The sequence below is a fragment of the Mirounga angustirostris genome, unplaced genomic scaffold (genome assembly GCF_029215605.1).
Source record: "Mirounga angustirostris isolate CCGP_5_RB_7025 unplaced genomic scaffold, mMirAng1.0.hap1 SCAF_8, whole genome shotgun sequence".
Taxonomy (NCBI): Eukaryota; Metazoa; Chordata; class Mammalia; order Carnivora; family Phocidae; genus Mirounga; species Mirounga angustirostris.
In genome coordinates, this window is record NW_026991716.1 from 33,178,442 (window position 1) to 33,198,064 (window position 19,623).

The 19,623-nt window shown below is 56.3% G+C and overlaps 1 protein-coding gene across 3 annotated transcripts in view; it reads right to left on the bottom strand.

Moving 5' to 3' along the window:
* Window positions 1–48: 48 nt before the first annotated feature.
* CPNE5 (copine 5) overlaps window positions 49–19,623 on the bottom strand; it is a 91,820-nt gene continuing 72,245 nt past the window's right edge. For all 3 annotated transcript variants that reach the window (XM_064597538.1, XM_064597540.1, XM_064597539.1), the window contains 9 exons: window positions 15,501–15,554; window positions 11,993–12,054; window positions 7,891–7,937; window positions 6,172–6,353; window positions 5,190–5,317; window positions 4,868–4,970; window positions 4,242–4,299; window positions 3,717–3,790; window positions 49–2,549 (listed from right to left, as the gene is read on the bottom strand). In XM_064597538.1, coding sequence (XP_064453608.1) covers window positions 2,331–2,549; window positions 3,717–3,790; window positions 4,242–4,299; window positions 4,868–4,970; window positions 5,190–5,317; window positions 6,172–6,353; window positions 7,891–7,937; window positions 11,993–12,054; window positions 15,501–15,554 — 927 coding nt within the window. In that variant the 3' untranslated portion in view covers window positions 49–2,330. The remainder of the gene's footprint in view (window positions 2,550–3,716; window positions 3,791–4,241; window positions 4,300–4,867; window positions 4,971–5,189; window positions 5,318–6,171; window positions 6,354–7,890; window positions 7,938–11,992; window positions 12,055–15,500; window positions 15,555–19,623) is intronic.

The following is a 19,623-nucleotide window of genomic DNA, read 5'->3' on the forward strand; positions in this document are numbered from 1 at the left end:
CTCAGAGGGTGCAAGCGTGTGTGAATCAGTGCCTTCAAACCTGAGCAGGGCCTGGCACTGGTGCTCGGTAAATACTTGTGGAGCGATGAGTCAATGAGTGATCAAATGCAATAAAGTGACCCACTTGTTTTCGAGAATAATCTGATCATGTTACTTACCTCTCTCACCTCCTAGCTGGCTCTGTTTCACTCGGAGTAACGCTGAAGCCCTTACCATGGCCTACAGGGCTCTACGCATTCTGGATTCTTCACCTCCCTAATCTCATCTCCTGAATTATCCCCCCACCCCGCCCCTCTTAACACAGCTCCAACAGCACAAGCCTCCCTGCTGTCCTTGACATGAAGTATGCTCCTACCTCAGGGCCTTTGCACTCACTGTTCCTTCTACTTGGAGCCCTCCTGCCCTGGATACCAGCACGCCTCCTTCTCTCATTTCCTTAGGGCTCATCTCAACCTTCGCCTCCTCAAAGAGGCCCTCCGTGACCACCTCATCTAAAATACCACCCTATCCCTCTCCAGCCCCTTCTTCTCTGTTATTTGTCTTTGTAACTCTTACCACCACCTGAAATTAGGTTATCCCTATTTGTTTGTGTGCTTACTGGGTTTTCCCCTGTCTTATTTGTGTGTCTGTTGTAAGCTCTGTGTGGGGACAGGGCCTGCGTTTTGTTCATTGCTGCATCCCGAGTCACCAGCACAGGCCCTGGTACATCGTAGTTGCTCAGGAAATCCTTATCGAACAAAAGAATGGGAGAGAGAGTGAGGAGAACCCGGAGCCTGTCAAATAGCAATACATTTGCTATTTTCCACAGGAGAAAGGAAAACAAGGAACTTTACTAAAAGAACCAAGTTTACTTCAGTTTAAGGCAAATTCCACAAAGAGACTGCCTCAGAGACGGGCACAGGACCAGACAGCGTAGAAACACCACCATCATGCATGACAGGAAGGGAAGTGGTGTGGGGCAGCGGACAGGGAGGGGGCCTGGTGTCCACCCAGACATGGGATGTGGAGTGGGCTGAGGAGCCCCATGCTGCGGGAGGGGCTGACATGCACGACTTGCTCCCCATGTGGGTAAAGGCTGGGCAGCTCGGTGGGCCCGGGGGTGAGATCACCCTTCTCACCTTCCCCACAGCAGAGGCAGGGGCTCGGGCTCAGACATCAGAGCCCAAGGCTGAAGGACTAGGGTGGACTTGAGGTGACAGGATGGAACAGGGTGACCTTAAGAGCCAAGACGGCCTGGAGTAAGGGGTCACACTGCTGAGGAGTGGGATGGGGGAAGCTGGGCATGGCATGAATGGACTCTCAGGATACCAGAGCTGAAGGTCAACCTGGGACCATCTGGTCAACCCTCTTGCCCTACTTCTGAGTCCCAGAAGGCAGAAGGGCCTTCCTTGGGTTCCCACAGGCGGGGGCTGTATGCAGGGCTTGAACTCAGGACTCCTATCTCCTATCCCTGTGGGAGAGAGGGGCAGTGTGGGAGTGCTGGGGCTGGACTATTCCTTCCAAGGCCTCCAGGGGGGCAGCAGAGGACTGGGCTCCAAGGGCCCTGGGCCGCAGGAGAAGGGGATGCCTGGAGCCAGGAGTCAAGTGTAAGGTGCCTGTGGGCCCACACCAGGGAGAGGCCTGTGGATCTGTGTATCTAAAACCAGTGTCATTCTGGGCCTGAGAGGCACCAGAAAGGACTCTGTGCCTGAAAAGCCCCCATTCCTAGCCCATTATGTGGCCTATGGCCTCCCCACACAGCCTCCCCTTCATGGGTCCACTGGGCACCCGTGGCATGCAAGTGTCCTGGGAGGGGCCACATGTTCGGGCATCCCTGCAGACCCATCAGCCTCACAGGGTTCACTGGAAATAGGGATGGGGGAGATACTGGGAGGGAGGAGGGCCAGGGTCCAGGTGTAGGAGTAGACTGCACAGGAGGAGGGGAGGGCCTAGGGCCCTGGAGGAGAGAGGCCCAGCTCAGGCTTCAGGGCCACAGAGGAGCAGATGGGATTGCCCAGGTGGGCTGAGGGGGACCCCAATCCTCCTGACCATTAACCCCTTCCTGGCTGGGCTAGAACCAGGTGTCAGGGGGACATGAAAAGGGCAGGGGCCCGGAACCTCATCTCCACCACCCATACCCTCCAATTCCCCGGGTTTGGGCCCTGAGGCCAGGAAATGAGAGAGGAGTCTTCAGAGGCCCTGTCCCCCGCTGGCCTCCCAGGCACACACAAAAGGCACACACAAAGGCTAGGCATGGCATATTTTAAGGGGGGCTGGGGACCCCAGCTGTGCTTCCACTGCCCCACCCAGGGAGCCGCCCGCCACAGGCCAGGGGCCTTCAGGAAGAGTGCTCAGATGTGTGTGTGCAGGGGGGAGGCAGGGGGGGTGCGGGCTGGGGACCGTGGGGGTGAGGGCTCCGGGGCCGCAGGCGGGGGGCGCGGGCGGATGCCCTGTGCCTTCATGTAGGACACAAGCTGGTCAGGGATCTCGGCTAGCACATCGCGGGCTAGGCGTGCCATGCTCAGCACGTGGTTGCCCGTGCGGTCCACGTAGTCCCTGAAGGGCACAAACTGGCCAAAGGAAAGGCACGGTCAGGCCGAGTCTCTAGCTGGACCCCAGCTCCCCCCAGTCTCCAGCCCCTGTCCCACGCCTCCCCAGCCTCTGCCCTCTCCACTCAGCCCCTCCGCCTGCTGGTGAATACTGAGAGGCTGTTCTCTCATTGGCTCAACAGATACTTACAGATCACCTATCCCATGCCAGGATGCACCCCTGAACAGGAGCTCTAAAGCTCTGAAGTCTTGGCACCAAGCACAGGGACTCAGCCAGCGCTAGGAAAATGCTGGATGAACCCCCTGGCTTTTGGGAAACCGGCCTTCCCATCTCCCCCAACCTCTCTGTCTCCTTTGCTCTGCTTCTCCTCCTCCGTCTCTGGGCCAAAACCTAAAGTCGGGCCTCTCTGGCTTCCTCCCAGGGGGTGACCCTCCCAACCCCTTGAGTGCCTCAGCTCACTCCTCCCTCCGGCCTTTCCATACATGGGTCCCCCCTCCCAGACTGCCCCTGCTCTGGGGTCTAGCCTCCTAACTTTGGTCTCCAACCTTGGAATGACCCCTCCCCCACTGCCATTGTTTTAACCCAGGGGTTCTGTGGGATGCCAGTCTTTATTCCCAATCTCCTGAACACTGCAGGAGGTTCAGAGACAGGAGTGCTTACTAAGGTGCATTGAGACTTGACTGGGCAGGGACGCCCTGAGGACCAACACCTGTCAGCTCACTACATGTGCCATCCTACATAAGATGTTAAGACACAGATCCAATGAACCAGGCAATGCCCGTTCCTGGAGAGGGTTACGGCCATAAAGACACCTCCTCCACCTCCAGGGGGTTTGCCGTCTCTCTGGGAAGGCAGCCCTGCAGAAGACACTGGAAAGTGCAAGTATTGGGGTATAAGTGCTCTGCAGGAGACCATGGAGGCTTGGCGGCTCAGGGAGATCTTGGCAGAGCATTCTGGTCAGGGCAACAACATTGGCGGGGAAAGTCTCACACATGGTAGGGAGGGGTTCAACCGGGGGGAGAAGTGTTACCCAAGGACTGATTCCTGTTCCCTTCTTTGGTGGCCAGGGCACTCTGGGGCTCCCTCCAAGGCCCCTTTCCAGAGAAGTCTCTAAAAGCGGGTATGAGGTCAGCCTGGCTAGAGGGGCTCTGGCATTTTCCTTGGGGCAGGCAGGATTTGGGCTTCACCTGGACAATGTCCCGCTCTGCCAGCTTCCCCCGTGAGGAGATCCGCACGTCATCACCATCCAGCTCCACCATGGCTGTGTGAGGAGAGGCATTGGGGGTGGGCTGAATTAATGGTGGGCACCTGGGCCTGGCAGGACAGTGGACTTGTCCTCTAATCCCAGGCCAATCCAGGACAGAGACCGTCAGACCAGACCCCCACGTTAGAGATGAGGAAACTGAGGGCAGGAGACAGGAGGAGCCCAACATGGTGAGTCTCTGACTTCTAGCCCAGTGCTCCAGCTCCCCACCCTCCGCAGGCAACCAGGGTTGGAGGAGGGAGGAGGGGCGGGCCTCCTCCCCACAGCCTTGGGATATGGGTATGGGTGCACACCCTGACACACCCTTCCCTGTGCAAACAAACACACCCTTACACCCTGCCTGCTCACCCAGACGGTCACACCCACCCATGAGCTCTCACTCTTTGGGGAAGGGTCATTCCCAAGGGCCTGAGGCCTCTGGGGAAACATCTGGGGGATGGGGACTTACCGTCGAACTCCGCCTGGCCCACGCCGATGATGATGATGGACATGGGGAGTTTGGCAGCCTGGGAGATCAGGGGTAGGGACAGAAAGGGGTGGGTCAACGGAAGAAAGAGAAGAAATGGAAGACAGAAGGATGGAGACACACAGAGAGACACAAGAAAGGGGAGAGGGGGAGGGGCACGGACCAAGGGAAACAGCCATGGGGCCCCAGAGAGGAAGAGAGGGTCAGAAGGGGGAAATGGGTCACAGGTAGGCTTCTCTGAGACACCCCCACCCCTCTCTGTCTCTGGGCCTCCATCAAGTGGGACACATTTTATGTGGGCATCCAGAAGTGCGAGCGGGGGCTGGAGCCCGTTATACAGGGAGACCATCCAGTAGGGGGAGCCAAGTTCCTGGGCCTCCCCGACTCTGGGCTCCTACTTCGCCCTGGCCAGGCTGGGCTGGGGTCTGGGGCAGCGGTCCTAGAGATGGGTTAATGAGGGGGCCATAAGCGTCAGGAGGGAGTAGACCACCCAGGGTGGGTACAGAGCTCATCAGTGGGACCCCTACACCCCCTAAACTGTCCAGGAAGGCTCGTCCCAAGGGCTTCCCTAAAGAAGTGGGAAGGCATGCCCCCCACCCCCAGCTCACATTGACGATAGCCTCCTTGGTCTGCGCCATGTCCGAGATGACCCCGTCCGTGATGATGAGCAGCACCGAGTACTGGGAGCCGTCCTGCACTGCGGCCGCAGTCCTGGGGGAGGGGGCGGGGGCTGCAGTCTGTCTGGCCTGCTCTGCACCCCTCCCCGCCCCACAACACTTTGGGGAGGGGTATCTCTTTAGGGTCAGGGCTCCCTGAAAGGCGAGTCAATGGAAGAGACGCCCCCCCACCCACCGCCACCTTCCCGAGAGGACAGGCGTGGACGGGAACACTGTGAGCCACTGGGATGCGCGTGTAGCGCCCGGCACTCACCTGGCCACATGGGTGACCACAGGGGCGAAGTTGGTGGGGCCATAGAGCTGCACAGTGCGCAGGCTGTGGTGGTAGGCTTCCAGGATGCCGTCGATGCCACAGCAGGAGGGGTTCTCCTGGTTGCCATTCTGGGGGCACCGGGGATAGGGAGGCTGAGCCCAGTAAGGAGGGAGGAGGCGGAGGGAGGGCAGCCGGGGGCTCTGTGGGGGCGGAGGGGGCAGCCAGTGTGGGGAAGGCCAGCGGGCCTGGGATCTCCTCGACTCTTCTCTGGTCGGGGGTAGGGGCAGGGGAGGGAGTCCCCGGGGCAGCTCATGCTCTGGGTGAGCAGGGCCCAAACCCGCTCCTTGCCCCACTCTCTGGACCTGCTCGGACAGGCCCCCGGAAAGGCCTGGCTGCTTCCCTCAGGGAACCTTGAGCAAACCACCACAGCCTCAAATGACTGCCAGGGCGGAGCAGCTCTGGAAGGACTAGCGGGTGATCTGTCCTCCTGTGTCCGGTGCCCAGCATCGTGCCTGGCACGACGGAGTGTCCCCAGCTTGTGGGAGGGAGGGAGAGGAGGTGGCATTTCCACAGGGCCCCCGTCTCAGCACCAACTCAGGCTGCTCCTGGGATGACCTGCAGTTGCCTAGTCCCAGTGCACACCCCTTTACCCTTATTTCTGGGGCCTTGGGGTGGAGGGGTAGTTCAACCATGTCTCCACTCCACCTCTCCTGGGTCTTGTCAGGAAAAGGAGGCCAGAGCCCACTGTGGGTGACATCAGACACGGAGGGGAGGTGCTGGTGAGCAAGGCGGGGAGTGGGCTTCTGGAGGCCCTGATATAAGCTCCCCCCTCCCAAACACAGCAGGCAGCCTACCCACCCCGCCCTCAAAGGCTGCACCTTCTGTCCCAGGGCGGGGAGGACAGGAAATGCCCCCGACCCTGGGCTTGTCACCACGCCCCGAGCCTGGTCAGCCCTCAGCCCGCGCTCCCAGGACCTCCTACCAGCGGGAACTCGTGGGACACCCTTCCGTCAGGGGGCAGCTTGGCCCCGAAGCCTAGGGCGGGAAACATCTTGTCACTGTCGTAGTGCTGGATGATCTCCCCGACGGCAGTCAGCGCCAGCGCATAGGCATTCAGCTGGTAGGGGCTCATGTAGTGCAGGGACGTGGACTGCGACGGGTTCCCTGCGACACGGGACACGGGAACATTTGCTGGTCTCCACACTCCAAGCACCGCAGGCTCAGAATGCAGAAGGGGGTACCCGAGGGCACCCTAATTTTCTTTATCCTTGATTCCTTTCTTTCTCTCTTGCCACACCTTCAATCCTTCAGTATATCCTGGTTGCTAAACCTTCAAAATACATGCAGCAGCTCACCTCCTGCTCCCCTCCTCTGTGGCAGCCCCCTCCCCTTGTCTGCAGGAAAGCAGCAACCCAGACCATCAGCCGGCTTCCGCCCTTGTGCCTGGAGTCCGGCCAGAGGAGCCTGTGAAAGCTCAGGCAGCTAAGGCCATGCCTCTTCTCTGCTCCAAAGGGTCCCATTTTGCCCGGAACCAGACCCACAGTCCTTATGCGGGGGGGGGGGGGGGGGGGGGGAGCGGCAGGTACAGGCCCACAGGGTCTGGCTTCCAGTGACCTCCCTCCTTACCTCTTGCCATTCCCTCCCCTCACTCACTCAGGCCTGGCCCCCTTGCCATCCCCACCTCAGGGCCTCCGCAGTGGCATATCCCTCTGCTCTGGGACACTTTACCGCAGAGGTACACGTGGCTTGCTCCCTCTACTCAAGTGTCCCCTTCCCGGTGTGGTCTTCCCTGAGTGGCCTCCTGAAAATCACAGCCTCCCCCAATACTCCCTATCCCTCTTGCTGGCTTAAGTGTCCCCCCGCCCCCCGCCCGCCGTAGCCCTCGTCACGACTGGCAATTGCCCACGTTTTACTTATTGAATCATCAAGGGCATTACGTCACAGACTGCCAACGAGAAGATCCTGTCTCTACCTGCTACCAGCGGTACGCTCTTCCATAGCTCCTTACCTCTCAGCCTCAGTTTCTCGTGTGTGGAGTGGGGGTAACAGTCCCACCTCATGGGATTGTTGTGAGGATGAAGCAGGTGGGATTCTTACAACTCTCGCCCCAGCTCTGAATCTTACCACTCTACGACGCTGGGGCCCACCGGAGGAGTCCCAAACCGGGGCTGCTCTGACAGGCATGGGAGAGAGCACAGAGCACCGCTAATGGGGGTCTAGACTCCAAGGGAGGTGGTGACTTTTCTAACAGTGTAAAATTGGGCACTGGTCGCTCGTGGTGACTCAGGCAGCCCACCCTGGAGAAGGTCAGTGATGGGAACGGAGCTGGGGAAGCCCCGGCAAGGCTGGAAACTGGGGTTCCTGCCCTCAATGAGGACCAAAGAGCTCCCCTCCAGCCTGGGGGTTGGGCTGAGCAGAGGATGTGAGATTTGATCCTGTGAGGAAACATTTTTTCTCCAGCTCTCTCCATGGGCCCAGAGCCCAGATTTGTTAGTGACCACGGTCCAGTCTGGGGATACCTTCACCATCTTGGTTATCCCTTTGGCTCTCCAAGCCTAAGTACCTCCTTTTCAGTGAAGATGAGGCTGGAGAATATGGGCGAGCTGGTTCCTAGCTAGAGCCAACTACCACAGTTTTAAAAAGCCCTCCCTTTTCCAGCCCCCAGCCCCACTTCAGCTCCTCTGCCCATCCCCCCACTCACCATTGGAGGCTGTGAAATCGATGGCCACTGTGAAGTTGATCTGGGTCCTGGAAGAGGAAGAGCACCAGGGGAGTTACCTGGACAGGGAAAAATCTGGCCTTCACCCCAGCCCCACAGCTTGCCAGACACGTGGCCTTAGTAAAGTCACTCATCTTCTTCCAGTTCTGGAAAACAGGGATAGTCATGCCAGCCACAGCCTCCCCACAAAGGATTGTTGTGAGCATAAGAGGTAGGCAGTGTGAAAGCTCTCTGAAGGGACTATGTTCTGTGTGGGCACATGGTGACAATTACTTATTTCCTCCCCAAACCCTGCCCCTAGGCCCACCTGAGTCCAGTGGAGTAGGGTCTCACTGTGTTTCTTGCTGAAATTCAGTGTCAGAGGTAGGGTTAAGGCTTATTTGACAAAGAAGAGAGCCAGGGGCGCCTGGGTGGCTCAGTCGTTAAGCGTCTGCCTTCGGCTCAGGTCATGATCCCAGGGTCCTGGGATCGAGCCCCGCATCGGGCTCCCTGCTCAGAGGGAAGCCTGCTTCTCCCTCTCCCACTCCCCCTGCTTGTGTTCCCTCTCTCGCTGTGTCTCTCTCTGTCAAATAAATAAAATCTTTAAAAAAAAAAAAAAAAAAAAAGAAGAGAGCTAAAGAGATATTGTGCATCTCTGAGGAAGAACAAAACATCACCCATGATACTGTCTTGCCAAATACTTGAACCTGAATCCAACTGAGCTTTCTGAGCTATCTCCCAGTTGTTTATAGGAAATACAGGGGACAGAGGAACATGTTCAATGAGAGCTGGGGGATGCAGCCAGCAAAAGCCAGTCCGGGGGAACCTGTGAGAAGTCCAGGCCCCCCACAGATCTCGTGCATCAGAATCCCTTGGTGGGGAGCAGGACTCTGTTTTAGCAAGCCCTCACGAGCTTTGGAGGACTCAACAGATGAAAAGAGAATTAAGGGACAAATCGACCAGTCGCAATATATGGATCTTGCCTGGATTCCTGATTCAAATAAGCCAATTAAACAACTTTATAAGACAACTGGGGAAATTGGAACACTGACTAGATATTTGGTATCAAGGAACTATTCGATGTTTAGGTGTAATTACAGTATTGTGGTTATATTTTACAAAGAGAAAGTCCTGCTATTTTAGAGCTATATCCTTAAGTATTAGGGGGATAAAATATGATGTCTGTGATTTGCTTCAAAACAATTGGATGAAAGAGAGCGTGCATGGAACAAAACTGGCCAGGAGTTGGTTAACTGTTAAATCTGGGTGAAGGGTGCTTGAGGGTTCGTTATACCTTCTCTCTACTTCTGCATGTATTTAGAATTTTTCCATAATGGAAAGTTTGGTTTTGAGGATTCAGATCCAGGGTTGAAGCATTCTGAGGGTTTGCTGCTCTAATTCTGTGCTAGATACTGATAGAACAAAGCTGACAAGACAGGAGCCCCCGATAAAGTCTAGTCTTGTGGTCCCCATTCTGCAGTGACCAGAGAGTCACTAGGGGGAGCTTGTTTAAAAAGAAGATCCCAGGGCCCCACTCCCAAGGATGCCAGTTCAGTCGGTCTAAGATGGGGCCCCAGAATCTGCTTCTTCAATAGACATTCCCTGCCCTCATCCAGAGATGGATTCTGAGGAGGGGGTTCTGGGATCACACTGTGGGGACACTCTGTTCTGGTGGTTCTGAGTTGGCATGATGTAAGATCAGCCACAGCCCTCTCTCCACCTGACCACAGATGAGCTGCTACTCATGGAACCATTGCCCCTAGAAAGGGTGAAGGACATGGTGAGCAGGAGACCCAAGGTAGGGTCTGCTGGCCAGAGATGGTCCGGCCCACGCTCTTTCCCTTTGTCTGCTGCCTGGGGGCAGAGCATCCAGTGGACTCCAACCTCTGAGGGAGACAGAGAAACAAGATGGCAAGAGCCTGGGTCCCTAACTGACTGTGTGGAGCTTCTCCCCACCCATCCCTGCCACCCCATGAATGAAAAATAAGCCTTTGTTTGTATTAAGCCTTGAGGTCACAGGATTATTTGTTACAGCGGTTGACCTACCCTATTCAACCGCTGTTTGTTGTCATCTCTCACTGGGGAATAGAGAGATCATGTCTTCTCCATAGGGAAAGAGCTCTGCTCCCAGGGCCACCATCGGGACGGTGGTTCTGGCCTATGGGACCACAACTGAGGGACACCACCAGCCGGGCTCTTCCGAATCAGGGTGAAGGAAGAGGCAAGCCTTACTCCATAACTGGTCTCCCCCTGCTCTGGGTTCTGAAATGACTTGGGGTAGGAAGGGGCTGGAAAGCAGGTTCTTTTGTGGGACAGCTACTCCCTGTAGGCTCGCCCCTCCTGCCTCAGGGCAGAGCAAGGCAGAACGGCTGCTGAGCACCCAGCCCCATCTATGCCCTGGGGCTGGAGCCGAGGTGGCCATCTGCACTCTCCGGGGCCAGGTGGGCAGGGGAGGGAAGCCAGGGAGGAGAGGATCCCAAGACCAAGGCCTCCATCAGCTGCCTGTCTGGACACGCAGGCCTGAGCGAGCTCTCACTCCCTGGAGCCGGCTCCCTCACTCAGGTCTCTGGCGAGGACAAGCAGGTGTGGGGGGCGGGGGGAGGCCACGGCTGGCACCAGCGGGCTACCCTGCCCGGTGCTTGCGGGTCCAGCTCTGCGCAGAAGGCCCGCCTCTGAGGGCTCCTTCTCCGTGAGACATCACAGCACCCAGCCCTTCCACCCGGCTCGCCTGCCTGCGTCACAGCCCACCTGGGAGCTGTGAGGCAGGCAGGGCCTGGATTACTCAGTACTACGGAAGAAATGCTGCACGCAGGGCCCGGAGGAGGCCGGCCACGGGCTGGGCGTGCGGCCACCAGCAAGTTCTGTAAAATGGAGATCATCATCCTCGCCCTGCCCACTATGTTCTGTAAATGAGGGGCGCCGTGCCAAGAGGAAGGATAAATAGGATGCGGATTGTTTGAAAATTAGCAGGTGCTCTAGAATGTGAATGCAGGGTGCTTCATGAGCTAGGGAACAGGGCAGTTTTGATGGGGGAAGGGAGCAGGGGCAGGGTCTGGAGTGGGCTCAGAGGAGGGGCAGAGAGAGGCAGCGGGGGCCTCCGGGCGACTGCAGGGAGGTGTGTGCTCAGCGGGTAGGAGAGCTTGCAACCTTGAAACCAGTCTCAAGGCAGCAGGGCGTGGTGTCATGGGAGAGTATGTGTGGCTTCCCAGGGCCTGACTTTTCCCTCTGCCCTGGAGAAGCTGGCAGCCAAATGCCCACTTGGCTGGGATGAGCCTTTGGCACCTGCCCTGCCTGTCTTCTTTCCAGACAGGTGTAGTCACTCACCTGCCTGCACCTGTGGGCTCTCGGCTCCCCACACCCTGACCTGGCCCCTGTTCTGGGAGGGAGCATACTAACCTCACCTCGGAGTCAGGTTCTCTTTCCATGAGCTGTTGGCTGGAGCCCGCAGGTTCTCCTGCCTGCCTTGCCTGGATGCCAACCCCTCTGGTTCTTTCTGCTCCTTAAGCTCATATTTGACCACCTGTTGGCTGTGGGACCATCTGATGGCTCATCCCCCAGTGCCTCCTGCCCCTTAGAGGTCCCTGATGCCATTGGGCAGGTTAATCACTGTCCCCCCCCCGACAGACCAGGCATCAGAAGCTCAGAGAAGGAAGGGCCATTAGAATTCACTCCAACCTCTGTGTGTATAGAGAAGGAAACTGATGCTCAGGGAGGGAAAGTGACCTGCCCAAAGTAATCCAGCAAATTCATGGCTAAGAAGCACCTAGAGCCTAGGCCTCTCATTCCTAGTCCAGAGCTCTTTCCGTCTCCCTAGGCCCTTGGTTCTCTTTGTCACGGAGTCCGTGCCACCTCGGGGTCCCATCCCTGCAAGGGGACCTGACAGGACCCAGGCTGGCCTCCATGGCTCAGGAGGACCCTCTGTAGCCACTCAGGATCCAGGGGCATGCAGGGCTTTGGGTGAGTTGTCCAAGGCCAGAAACAGGAGTTTGCTCAGGGCTCACAGGCTATGTCCAGGGCCTCAAAGAGACCAGAGCTTCTCATGCCCATATGTGGGGCCCCTTCCCTCTCCCTGAAGCCAAAGAAACTGGGCTGGATCTCTTCTCACCCTCCTTTGATGTAGTCAAGAAATGTGCACTCGGACTCCACAGCAAAGGAAAGCAGCGTGACCTTGAAAACAGGAGGGAGCTTGGTCAGTACAGAGCTCAGAGCTGCGGGGAGATGGTTTGCTGAAAGTGAGGGGGAACGCAGCACCCGCCAGGTTTGCCTACTCCACTGCATACGGTACCCACAACCCTATGAAGCACAGCTATTATCCCATTTTCTAGCCAAGGAAACTGAGGTTCAAAGAGGTGATGCAATGTGCCCAAGGACACTGCCGGGACCTGGCCGAGTGAGAAGCGAACTCGGGTCTGACTCCAGAGCCTGCCTTTTTGACCTTGATCCCCACCTGCATCCCGGCAGGGCCCAGTCGCTGTTCCTGGAGCACCGGGGCTCAAACCCAGAGCACAAGTTTCCCCTAAGTGGATACCAGCATGGAGTGTGGAAGGCGAGGGGGTCTTCCTGACACAGGCCTACCAACACGCCAGTGCTGACAAGCTCCCTGTCCCGCTAACGATCCATCCTAAAACATGCCCCTTTGGTCTGCGCTTAGATCTTCAACCTCGCTGTCCCAACTCACCCCTCGGATGTCTCTTGATCTCTACCTTCTCAGACCCAAGACCCCCATAAGTAGCCTGTTCCTGCCCGGGAGGTAACCGACCTGCGGCCCCCTCTCCAGAGCAGACGCCTTTTGACCTCTGCCCCGTGACGGCTTTGGCATTGACTGTGCCTAGACAGGCAGCTACCTGGCGGCTCATTACAATAATGATTTAGGATTGCGGAGACAAGTAAGTGAAAGCCCGGCTGCCAAAACCAATTAAATGAGGCAAGGTTGGGGCAGGGGATCTTCTTCCTGTGTCAGAGAACTCTACCCTAGAATTTGGGGAACCCCCTACTGGTGCAGGCTCTGCTATCTTTACCAACTCTCTGGGTAGGCCAGGGAGGGCCTCTGCTTGACATCAGCCCAAATAACAGGAGGGTCTGTGGGTGCTGTGCTGGGCCCTGGAGACCCTACCTGCTGTGGATAGGGTGTTAGGCGCCTGGATGGACAAAGCCTCCTTTCACTAGGAGTGGACTATGGCAGTGGCCTCTACCCTGACCGATGCCCGCCAGACTCCCTGGGGAGCTCTGAAAACCTCTTGCAGCCTGGGTGAGGACCCCAAACCAGTTACATCAGTTTTGGGGGTAGGCCTCTGGCCTTGGACCCTTTTTTAGCTCCTCACATGAGTCTAACCTGCAGTTGGGGTTGGAACCCCACTCCCCACCTACCACCCCCCTCAAGGCCTTGGGATGAAGTAATTCCCTAACTTGCCTGACCATATGGATTCAGCCACTTGCTGCTCAAAGTGTGGCCCCTGGACCAGCAGCAGCAGCATCACCCCGATGCTGGTTAGAAATGCAGACATGCAGATTCTTGGCATTTTAACAAGATCCCCAGAAGATTCTGCACATAGTAATTAAGGTATGAGAAGCACTAAACACAGCTGCCTGGGCCCCAGCCTGGGTCTCCTAAAATGAAACCCCAGGGAACTGGACTGGGTATATGCATTTTAATAAACATCCTGGGTGGTGCAGTCGGTTAAGTGTCCGACTCTTGATTTCAGCTCAGGTCATGATCTCTGGGTCATGAGATCAAGCCCCGTGTCAGGCTCCACGCTCTGCGGGGAGTCTGTTTGAGATTCTCTCTCTCTCTCTCCCTCTCCCTCTGCCCATCCCGCTCACGTGAGAGAGCTCTCTCTCTCTCAAATAAATAAATCTAAAAAAAAAAAAAAAAAAAAAGCATCCTGGGCCCTGACTGATTTCTTATGGTGAAGACTGACCCGAGACAAATCATCAAATCATGTCCCCTCTCTGGGCCTGTTTCCTTATCTCTAAGAATACTGAAGGAGATCACTTGTTTCCAACTTTTTTTTTTTTAGCTGTACATCCAAGCTTTCTCAGCTGGGCAAGGTGCTGCCTCCCCTAGGGGCAGGGGAACGAGTGGGAAAGTTTCGGGGGTCTGCCAGTGACTGCGGCACCACGGTAGCCAGGGCTGAGGCCAGGGGTGCTAAGCACCCCGCAATGCACAGGAAAGTCCCGGAACATGAAGAATGATCCTGTCCAAAATGCTGACAACATTCCCACTGAGAGACACTGCGGCTTTGGAGGAAGCAAATATTACTCCAAGCCTGACTGGGAAGCTGTTAAAATTCGTCTCCTTTGAATGAGCAGAGTACTTTGCAGTTTACTGGAAGGCCTCTCGAGCTCTCTGTCACAGCCAGCCAGTGCAGTAAGCAGGGTAGGGATGATTTATTAGCCCCATCTTACAGATGGAGAAAATAAGTTTCCTCAGAGGAATCCCAGAGCTCCCTGACTAGGACCTCTTCTAGGTCTGGAGTTGCAGTTTGCTTAAATCTAACGACTAAGTGTGGCTGCATTAGCTGACGGGGCTACAGACCTCTACAGTAGGGAGGGACAGGAAGGGTACAACGCTGAATATATTTGCAGGGCAAAGATGCTGGCTTGTTCGAGAAATGCACTGTGGGCTCCACCTCAGGGCCTTTGCACATGTTGATCCCTACAGCTAGAATTCTCTTTCCCCAATATCCTCAATACTTGCTCCCTTACCTTCTTCGCATCTGTGCTCAAACATCACCTTCTCGGAGAAGAGGTTTTCCTTGCCTACTTAATATAAAATAGTAGTTTTGTCTCTGGCATTCCCTAACCCTTTACCTTCTTATACTTTTTTTCCCACAGCAAACATAACCACCTGACAAATACAGGGACATGTATGCACATATATCTGTTTTCTGTCTCCCCCACTAAAATATAAGTACCAGGAAGGCAGAGATTTGGGTCTGTCTTGTTCCCAGCTGTATCCCTCATGCCTAGAACACGGTAGCACTCAGAAAAGGTTTGTTGTATAAATGCATGAATGTCCTGAAGATCAGCCCCCCAGAAGCCACGGGGCTCGTGTAATCCTAGGATCATCGCGGCAAACAGGGGCATCGCCGGCTGCCAGCTCTCAGTTTAACTGTAGTGCTGACTGCCATCTCTAGCTCTGTGACCTTGGTTGTGCCTCTCTGGCTCTGTGACCTTGGGTGAGTCACTTCCCTGCTGGCAGCCTTGGTTTTCCTCTTTTATGACGAGGGGATGATAATGTCTGCCTCTCAAGGAAACAACCTGTGAAAAGCACCTCAGTGGGGAGTTCCCCAGAGTTAAGGGCCCAATGCACACTATTCCTCTTCCTCTCCCTTTCTGCAGGAAGTCCCCGCGGGAGTTTCTCTCTGGGATTTCTCATTCTGTATCACAGCGCCTGTGGTGTGGCCCGTCTCCCGTCTACTGTCTACACTGGCCACCCCCCACCCCCCGGGGCTGTTGCTCCATCCGCCCCACCCGTCTCCACCCCCAACTCTCCAGGTCTGGTTCCCACACCCCGCACGAGCCCACACAGACACACACGACTCCTGGCGGCGGACCTAGCTCAGGCCTCAGAATGTTTATACCTGGCTGCAGAGAGGGGCGTGGCTACTCACGGTGCCGGAATTCACGTATTTCTTTTTCTTCATTTTCTTTTTCGGGTTTACCACCTGCAGGAGAAAAAAGGTACCAGGTGAGAAGCATCTCTAAGCAGTCAGGGGTGGGCTCCTAGAGCTTCTAACGACCCGTGGGTATGGCTCCAGCCCTAGCAAGCAGAATGTGGGGTGTGAAGACTGGGGGTCCAGGGGAGGAGGGTCCGGGAGGTTTTGTGAGAGACTGGCATTTAGATTTATGCAAGTGGGCTTCCTGATTAGACCTGGTTCCACGACCAAACATACCAGGAATAATATTTATTTAACCTTCTTCCCCACTGCTCCCCCAAACACGCCCTCCACCCAATGCAGCCAAAGGAGGCTCCATGTCGCAAAGGGGCCCTGTCTGTGCCTGCCCTTGTATGTCGGCTCAGGCTGCTTCCCTCACCCCGAATGCCTTCCCCTCCACCCTCCACTAATTCCCATCCTCCCTGCTCCTCCTTGGAGATCCAGCCCTAGGGCTGCCCTGGGGCCTTTGGGGCTCCCCTTTCCACCTCCCCCAACTACAGTCTAGTTAGAATTTCCTTAACTGTTCCTCATGTGAAAGCTTTCGTTCCAAACCAGACCTGTCATTGGAGAATATATCACAGGCCTATTTAGCAGATGCTAAAAAATCACTTGTGGGTGGGCTTAACTCAGTGGTCTCAACTGCCCGCCCCCCCACTCCGATATTCAGCCATGTTTGGAGACACTTTGGTTGTCATGACTGGGGGAGAAGACAGAGGCCAGGGACGCTGCTGAACATCAGGCCATGCCCTGAGCAGCACCCCTCACCCCCACAAAGAATCTTCGAGTCCAAGATGTGGGTAGCGTGGAGACTGAGAAGCCAGGGGGCCCAGTGAGGGGGAGTACCTTCCCCGTGAGCCCTCCAGGGGGCTTTCACATGGGCTGCATCTGCACTGGCCAGAAGCCTCACGGCTCTTCTGTTTCCACAGGGGAAGGTCAGGCCCGACCTTGCCCTCATCCCCCATCAAAGGAAGCAAGCGGGTTGATTTCCACACCCGCTCTGTCCCCTCCACGTGTCTGGTGAACTCACGGCCCTTCCCTCCCCCCACCCCCTGTTCTTTTGCTCGCAGGGATGGCCAGGTTTGTCTTCAGCAGAGGCCTCTTCTGTCTGAACGAGTGTTGATACCCATTCCTGGAGATCAGGAAACTAAGGCCCAGGGACAGAAGTGATTTGCCCAAGGTCACGAGGTGCTCTGCGTAGTGACAAAATTAGAAACCAGGTTCCTGCCCCGAGGTCAGTGCTGCCTACCTGGGTGTCACCTTGGTAACAAATACAAACACATTCCTTCACAAATATTTATGGGGTGCGAGTGGGAGACATCAGTTCCTCTCTTCTAGAATCTTCACTCCAGCTGGAGAAAGATTTGTCCTCAGGAGACAGAGGACAAGAGGCACCAAAAAAGGGGAGCCAGAAACGTGAAAGGAGTTGGAGGAAGGAAGGACCATTCCTGGCCGAGCATCAGCGAAGGCCCCCCAGGACAGGTGGCGCTGAAGGCAGGTGCTGAGGGCAGGAAGGGTTTGGGCATGGGGAGCTGGAGGGAGGGCATTCCAGTTGGAGGAGATAGTTTGGGGGAGGAGGGACGGCTACAGAACTGGACGGCAGAACCACAGGGTGAAAGAGCAAACTGGGTTGGCTGGAAGAGAGCCTAGAGTGCCAAGTTAAATGTCTGAACATCACCCAGCAGCCAGCAGGGAACTCTGATGACCTCTAGGCTGGGAGGGGGCCATGATCACAGCGGGCTCTAGGATGCTGGGCCCCAACAGAAATGAGCATGAGGGAGAAGGAGAGATATCAGGGGCATGTCTACCTGCCCAGTTCTGCCACCCAATGGCTGTGTGACCCTAGGCAAATTACTTGACCTCCCTGTGCCTCAGTTTCCTCATCTATAAAATTGGAATAAAAAGTACCTACCTTATAGAAAGGTATGGGGATTCAATAGGTCAATACAAGGAAAGCGTTTAGGACGTGGTCTGGAATGTAGTGAACACTACGTTACGTGTCAGCCGCTATTAATTCTTATTACTACCACTACTACCACCCCCACGAGTCCAGCAAGGGGAGAGGTAATGAGGGCCTGGGGGTTGTTGGAACAGGTACTGGGCTATAGCAAAACAGCATTGTCAAGAAGTGACTACAGATCTCGGGCCCAGGGCGGGCCTGAGGGGGCAGGAGGGAAAGGGGTCAGGGGTGGCCAGGTAGACACAGAAGGAAGAGCTGGATTTGGGGTCCCAGGTGGGAAGTTCACGTGGGGAGGGCTGGCGAGCTCTGCAGGTGGAAATTGTGAACCTAGGGAGAGAAGCCCAGAACAATCTCAGAGCCCCCACAGACACGAAGGCCACACAGATGATGTGGTGTTCACAGACACCTTCATGGAAAGTTCCAATGCCGCACGGTGCCTCAGTGTCCCAATCTGTCCCATGAGGGTGTGGAACTTTGAGATCTGAATACATCTCAAACTTTTATTCCCTAGTAGCCCTCCCAGCTGAGGAGAACAAACATGGACTCCTGGGGGTCTGGGTGTCGCCCAAAGACCTGGCCATAAGCGCATTTCTTTGAAGTCTTCTGTGTTACCTTTAAATTAGCCTGTATTCCACATTTCCACTCTCTAATTATAACTGTTTTAATATTAAAGCCATGTTTTGTTCTCAGATCCTCATGTGAAGTGGGCACTGAAGAAACGCCCTGTTTATTCTGAGGTTTCGAGCACTCCCAGCACACAACCCCACCCCCACCAGCGAGCCTCTCCAGCCCTCAGGGACCGCACCCTGATGGTCCATGTGGGGCACCGTTGCCCCCTGGGGGCCAGGCCAGGAACTTCCCAGCTCCCAGGCTGGAATTCTCAGCCTTCTCCTCTTCCTGGCCTCACACCCCCAGGAGCCCTAAGGCCCCCAGGGCAGGTCTGGGGTCGGCCCTCCTGTGCAAGCAAGCCACCGAGTGGCTCCCAGGGGCCAGGAGCTGTGCTGGCTTTGGGAATACAATAGTGAGTGAGACGCCACCCCCACCCTTACGGGCCTCATGGTCTTTAAGGGGGTGGGAAGTATGACAAACAGGTAATAATAGCCAGGGGGGTGGGGGAGGCAGGGAGGGAGCACTGAGGAGAGGTATTTCCCTCAGACTTTGCGGGTGGAGTGAGTGTGCAAGCAGAGAAGGCTTCCTGGAGGAGAAATCATACCCAAAGGGAGTCCCCAAGGATCCACAGGCCCAACCAAGTGAAGAGCAAAGGGGGCCCCAGGGGAGAACCGTGGAGCGAAGCACAGAGGCTGAGCCAGCAGGGAGGTTCAGAGAGCCTCAGAGGGCGTAATGGGGCTGCAAGTCATGGTGAACAGAGGGAAGGGGCAGGGGCAAGACCCCAGGGGCCTCCTAGGGGTGGGAGGTGTGGGTCTACTTACACACACCCACTGGTTGCACACAGACTGTAGGTTGCTGGGGCATGGTGCCCGTGTGGAGGAGCTTGGACTCCACCTTGTAGGTAAAAGGCCCTGTAGTATCTCAGCTGGGGTGGGGGCGTCATTCTGAATCTCCTCCCTACCCCTCTGTGTAAACCCCAGCCAGGCAGTGGGTGGGATGCCCAACCAAAGGTTAAGCAGAGAGGCCATGTGATCAGATTACCATTTCGGAGGAGGCCTTGGATTACCGAGTGGGGATGGAAGGAGGTGGGAAGGCTGTTAGGGGTGCAGGTGCAAAGCCCCCCACACAGCGGGGAGGGTGGCGGTGGGGGTGGATGGGAGTGAAAGGAACAAAATGTCAGAGTCTGTGGGTAGGAGGAGGAGCGGGAGTTCAGTTGTGGAGTGGATGTGGGGTGAGGGGCAGGAGGCATCAAGAATGACTCCCCAGGCCGCCATGATGGCGGCCCAGGAGATGGAGCCGGCTGGCCAGGGAGAGGGCATAGCTGTGGGGAAGCTTCAACCAATGCCTTCAGTGTGGGAGGGCTGAGTCTGAGCAGGGGCCAGCAGACGGGTGGACATCCGAGTCAGACACCCAGGGTGACGCCAGGGCCCAAGATGGTCTTTCCTGGCAGAAGCCTGTTCTCTCTTCAGGCAGCTGGACTCTAGAAAGGCCTTCCAGTGACACTGCCCACAG